We start from the raw sequence: 6454 nt of genomic DNA on the forward strand, positions 1-6454 counted from the left end.
TATGTTCTGTTGTCTTTGTTATTATTTAGACTTAAAGTTCTCTGCAGGTTAAGTCACACCTCTGCACGAATAGAAGAAAGCCTTTTGATTGGCCTGTGGTGGTTAGCCTACTGATACACCTCTTACACGAATAGAAGAAAGCCTTTTGATTGGCCTGTGGTGGTTAGCCTACTGATACACCTCTTACACGAATAGAAGAAAGCCTTTTGATTGGCCGATGGTGGTTACTGATACGATTGTAATTGTCTTTTATAGAACTCTGATAACTATTGTCTACTATAGAATATTTGTAAGTATTTTCTACTGTAGAACGCTGGTAAATATGGGTCTACTGTAGAACAGGCAAATATTGTCCAGTGCAGAACACTGGTAAATATTGTTTGCTATAGAACACTGGTAAAATTTACTTCATTAGAATGCTGGTGGGCCATTTCACATAGGGATTTTCTGTTTGTCCTATCCGGAACAGACTGTTAGAAATAATTCTAGAACAGAAACCAATATGGAAGCTTGAGTAATTTATTCCTAGGAAATATAACCAGTATGACCCACGAGTGTCGTCATGATTTCACGTCTACAGCGAATGACGTAATTTTGTGAAGCGATGCCATAACTTAATGCGGCTTCTCCAGCGTAAACTCGTCAAAATGACTTGGAATAATGTGGATAATAAAGAAATTATTACACTCGCGTGTGAATCGTACTGATTTTACGAAACAATAATCCTGACACTCGTTTCGTAAAATCAGTACGACACACAAGCTTGTATAATAATATCTATTATCCATATGGATCAACACAACCGAGTTAATAATAATCTTACCAAGCACACGTGTAATAACAAGTCTAATGACGTAATTTTGGGAAGCGACGTCATAACATGACGTTGTTTCCTAGTCCTAGCTCGGACTGTGCATTTGAAATATGACGTTATTTCGTCATCTCCTAATTGTGACTGAAACATTTGAGTTTGGTCTTGTTATTCATAAAGAAAACAACAATAATATGGACAATAAAGAAATTATTATACTTGCGTGTGAGTCGTACTGATTTTATGAAACTCGTGTCAGGATGCAATACAAAACTCCTGACACTCGTTTCGTAAAATCAGTACAACACACAAGCTTGTTTAATAATATCTATTTTGGTCTCTACGGGCAGAATAAAGGGAGACCCTAATACTAGCATATAGTCTAGTATGATTTCGCCCTGCCTAATTGACCACAGTAGTTTCGTTACATTGGTTGTTTAAATTAATATGTCCTGAGTGTCAAAAACATGTTAATACATCTCATTAAAACAAACGATTTTAATTTCTATATATTTATTTTATTCAACAAAAAATGTCAATACTATCGTTTCAGCGATGTCAGATGATGTAACATTATTTACACAATAATATTGCCAGATAACGTCCGCTGACATAACATTATATACACAGTAAATTTACCAGATAACATTCGCTGCAATAACATTATTTACAAACACCGTCAGTAAATGTCAAATATACACCAAAGTTTGTTGTTTAACGACACCACTAGAACACATTGATATATTAATCCAGTGTTGTACTTATATACAGCTTTTGGTCTGCAATTCAGTAGACACTTACTTTTAAAGGTTGTGTTCTGGACAAGACAAAGGGAGACCCTAATATGATCTGGCACTGGCAACTGGCAGTGGTAAAAATAGTCTCATCACAGATTAATATCATTTCCTGATTGTCAGTTACATCTCATTAAAACAAACAATTTCAATTTCTATATATTTATTTTATTCCAAATAAAAATAATCACAATTACAATATTTTTTAGCAATGTCAGATAACATCCGCTGACATAACATTATTTGCACATTGTGTTTTTGACAGATAACATCCCGACATAACATTATTTGCACATCGTATTTTCCCCAGATAACATCCGATGATATAACATTATATGTACAGTAATTTTGTCAGATAACATCCGCTGACATAACATTATTTTTACATAGTAATTTTGCCTGATAACATTCGCCGACATAATTTGCACATAATATTGTCAGATAACGTCCGGTGACATAACAGTATTTATACAGTAAATTTACCAGATAACATTCGCTGCAATAACATTATTTACACACTGACAGTAAATGTCAAATACACGCCAACATTTCCACAGTACATATGAAAAACGACATGCACGTAACAATTAAAGTCGGTAAACATCCACCGACACAACAGCGATGTACACAACGTCTGCAGCTGATCAACTCGTCGTCTACTCTGTCCTGCTGTCCAAGACTTGGAGCGTGACCGGAAGTGACGTAGATAACCAGCGTGTGTCCTGTCAAGCATGGGCACGTAGTCCACGGGCGTGCAGTAGTTCTGTAAATAGATATAGATAATATGGCATGAGTGAAATGTAATATAAAATATAATTAATGAGGTAATGTAAAGACAGATTTTATATATAAAAACATATAACTTCCATTTAATTTATAACAACATAGCGATGTGATTACTGGTATGCTATGTTAGCCACATGGGGTTAATATAAAGAAGACATTTTGAACTCATCATATTTATCGTTTGCGTGTCAGTAAATTATTATTTAAAAAATCTTTGGACCTGTTAACATTGACATATTTAATTTTACATCTCTTTAGAAATGTTTGTATAGGTTACGAAGTAAGATATATTTGTTTTTGACCATAACAATATCATTTGTCATTTGTTTGGCACATAATATATTACACATTATAGTCTAGTACTGATGTAAACTGAAATACGTTACCTGACACTGGGTGAAGAAAGACTTGTATCCGCCACTGAGAAGGTAGATCTCAGGGAAGAACAACTTGGGGTACTGGTCGCTGTTCAGTTGACGATCGGCGTTTCTCAGGTAACGTAGTCTGAAAAAACATATTTTAGGGGACATATATTAAAGAAACAGAAACAAATTTTATAATCCACCTACATGTACTAGACAAATTGCATAATTTAGTAGTCACTTGTTGTATTAGCTAATCAAAATTAGACATTATGTTGAGAAATATGTAATAGTAAATAAAAAAGAGTTGCAGTTTGTAAATGAAAAATGAAGAAGTTATTATAAAATTATATTGAATTTAGGCTATTGTACTGACATTAATTAGAAATCAACAAAATGATATTGAATTTAGGCCAGTCTTTTGATAATAAGTGAAACGTATTTTAAGAGAATGTAAACTTACAGTTTAGGCGCTCGTTGTGAGCATGGGCGTATGGGGGACTATTTGATTTAGGGGTGCTGGAGGGGTTGATTTGCCCGAATTTTTACCCAGATAAAATTTGCACGAATTTTCCCCACTGTTTTCCCACTGTTCTGCCCGCCCCCTGCCCCCCCCCCCCCCCCCCGGGTCGTACGCCCAAGGTTGTGAGAAGAATTCACAGTGGAAGACCAAAACTTTCTTCTTGTCACGTGACAGCTCCTCACGTGACTGTGATCTCAGCAGACTGTTCACATCTTCCGGTCTGTACACGTTCATGGCGCCCTGAACAGTTGTTGGTGATGCGTGATATTTAAATATTTATATCACATTAATTCATATAAACAAGATTGTACGGCAATTAATGTCAATTTATAATACAACATTATATTATTCATACATATTGTAGTTTATAAGTTTTACGGTTGTTAATTTATTCTAAAGAAATGCTTATTAATCAGGGCCGTAGCCATCTGCCCCCCTTGCCCCCCCCCCCCCGAAAAAAGCATAGAAACTTAAAGAAAATTCTCTTCTTAACTGTTTAAGGAGTTTTAGACTATTAACTACTCAGTTGCCCCCCCCCCCCCCCCCCAAAAAAAAAAAACCAAAAAAAAAAAACTCCTAGCTACGGCCCTGTAAATGTAAGTAAATGTTAACAAGTGTATACCTTAATGCGACCTCCTTCAAACTCGTACGGGTATCTACAGTCGATGATCTGGAAACTGGAAATGTCGTCCTCGTACATCCCATCGATCAACTCGGACAACTTTCAACAAAAATCAGGTTTACAATGACTACATGTATGAAATTATTATTAGTTATCTTATAAAAATAGAAATGTATACTTTAATAGCTCTTTTTCAGGTTTGTATTCATTTTTTCAAAACAACACGTGTAAATATTTTATATAACATACTGTACAACGATTTTCTCATTATTAATTACAGTCACTACATACATTATTCGCTATCGTATCTAAAAATACCATTAATTATTATCGATTTAAAATTTGTATTCAATTTTTCAAAACACATGAGAATATTTTATAACAAATACTGTACAAAGATGTAATATTTTATTATTATCTAATACAAATATTGGACCAATATATAGGTCATGTATTTTGTATAATGAAAAATCATATAATTGACTGTGATCATACTTCATAAGGAATGCCCCAGCGCGTGCTGTAACCTCACCGTGGTGCAGGGGTGTAACATTCTCTTTGAGAATGGCCAATACAGCACAAAATTTAAATTTTGAGTAAAAGTCAGTATCTGTCTGTGATATTTGTATTTTTGCACAGTTCTTTACACTGTGTTTTTATTTAAATCTTGAATTTTTATATTGATGTTGATCATCACTTTATTTGTTTGCATTACCATAGTTTGACACCCAATAGCCGATGTATTTTTTTGTGCTGGTGTGTCGTTAAACATTCATTCATTCATTCATTCATAAGGAATGAGAAATCTGAACACAAGTTAAAAATGTGTATAACACAGACAAACAAATTCGTTATTTACGTCTCACCTTGTGTACAGATAAATAAAAACAAGAGTTGGACTGTAATAATACAGCAATAAAAGTACACAAGACACTCGTAAAAGTATTGTATTTTCAATAAATAAAACTAAAAACCATAAAATATGTTTATGTATATGTTTATATGTATAGCAATCTTTGGCGACATAATAAAATATGGTGACGTTTGGCTGTAATTTCTAACAATAAATATTTATACTCACGGTAGTAGAAGAAATAGATGCGATATCAGGTTTACTTCCACAAACGGTAGGCAGGGAGTGGTTCTGTAATAAATATAACAATTGTTAAAATAGTTTAATGGAAAATAGCAACAATGACTAAATTTTTACGTTGAAAAATACAGAAACAGTAACAATAATATTATTGCTGAAATATTAACCATTTACAAACCATGATTACAATTGTTAAAATGTTTCGTTTTGAAAACAAAAATTCTATTGTTGAAATCTTCGTTCAAAAGTAACACTTTAGGTTTCCAATTCCAAAATTAAAAAAATTAAAAAAGTATTATAAATTATGATTGACACGTCTAAAAATAAAAACTTTTAACATACCTGAGAGCCATCACCAATCAAATGACCTTCACCTTCCAGTCGCTGGATGATATCACTGTGTACGTCACACGTTGCGGCAGGAAGTCGACGACGTTTTGGAACGACGTCAGCTTCAACATCATCGTCTCTAAGTCTTTTCCTGGAAAACAGACTCCTCCGAGCGTTGTGGTAGATTCGTTTAGGTGAGGGAGACAAAACCTGAATGAGAAACATTTATTACAATTACGTATATTACGTTTATAATATCGTATTACATATACATAATTTACCGCATCATTTATTCCACATACCTCCAAGATGGACTCTGCAGCAAAAACATAAAAAAAAAAAAAAAAAAAAATATAGCTTGTTTTAAAGAAATTAAATTAATGCATTTTTGTTACAATTTTATATCATAAAATAATATGAACTAAAATTAAATGGTTTATTGTTGTCCTTGATGCAATGTATAATATAAGGCTTATATATTATATGCATACTAATAAATATCGTATAAATAATATATATTCCAAAGCTGGAATAAATTAATTAAAAAAATTTGTTAATGTTAATTTGGTCGATAATTTTACGTTCAGGGTTTTGAAAAATACTTTATTTTGATCATTTTAAAAAATATTTCACTAACCTGGTTGTTTGGAGAACCGTATCCACTGTCTCGTGAATCCTCGTTGACCCAAGGACTCGAACTGCTGAAGAAGACGTCGTTGAAGTCGTCGTCACCTGTTTCGGGAGGCGGGGACAGGTCGGCGTCAAAACACAAACTTCTGGAAACCATCTTGATCTGCTTTGGAGAGAATGAACGTAACTGCGTGTGGATCGGTGTGATAAATGACGAGAATGGTTCAGATTCGCCCATAAACCTCGGAATATATAGTCAAGAAGTCCTAGTCAGATGATTAAACGAAATGTGTTCACATCTAAACGTAAAAGCAGAATTGTTTTTTTTTTTACATGAACGTGAGTTCAACGGAACCCTATTCAAGGGCGTAGCGATGATTAGCTTGAGGGGAATAACAAAGGGGAGGTGATCATTGAAGAACAATGACGTTGAAAGAGAGTGACTTTCCTCACAGATGCCGACTGATCGAATCCCGGGTTAAATCTAATCACAGACCAGCTAG

The 6454-nt window shown here is 34.0% G+C and overlaps 1 protein-coding gene across 1 annotated transcript; it reads right to left on the bottom strand.

The window, feature by feature from the left end:
* Positions 1-1446: 1446 nt before the first annotated feature.
* On the bottom strand, positions 1447-6108 carry LOC121368472 (M-phase inducer phosphatase-like). Its single transcript, XM_041493204.1, has 8 exons — positions 5959-6108; positions 5334-5531; positions 4980-5042; positions 3899-3997; positions 3389-3516; positions 2778-2895; positions 2233-2368; positions 1447-1463 (listed from the first exon to the last, which is right to left on the bottom strand). Exons 1-8 carry the CDS (start codon positions 6106-6108, stop codon positions 1447-1449), a joined length of 909 nt encoding a protein of 302 aa, XP_041349138.1.
* Between the last annotated feature and the right edge of the window lie 346 nt (positions 6109-6454).

This window comes from Gigantopelta aegis, chromosome 3 (genome assembly GCF_016097555.1).
Source record: "Gigantopelta aegis isolate Gae_Host chromosome 3, Gae_host_genome, whole genome shotgun sequence".
NCBI classification, from domain to species: domain Eukaryota; kingdom Metazoa; phylum Mollusca; class Gastropoda; order Neomphalida; family Peltospiridae; genus Gigantopelta; species Gigantopelta aegis.

What these genes read in the sequence shown, in the direction of transcription:
- LOC121368472 (XM_041493204.1), bottom strand. Translation starts at nt 6,108, where the DNA reads ATGGTTTCCAGAAGTTTGTGTTTTGACGCCGACCTGTCCCCGCCTCCC. An exon ending in TGATTGGTGATGGCTCTCAG is followed by an intron (nt 5,043 to 5,333) that starts GTATGTTAAAAG and finishes TATTTATTACAG; the next exon opens with AACCACTCCCTGCCTACCGT. An exon ending in CATCTATTTCTTCTACTACC is followed by an intron (nt 3,998 to 4,979) that starts GTGAGTATAAAT and finishes TTTTGTTGAAAG; the next exon opens with TTGTCCGAGTTGATCGATGG.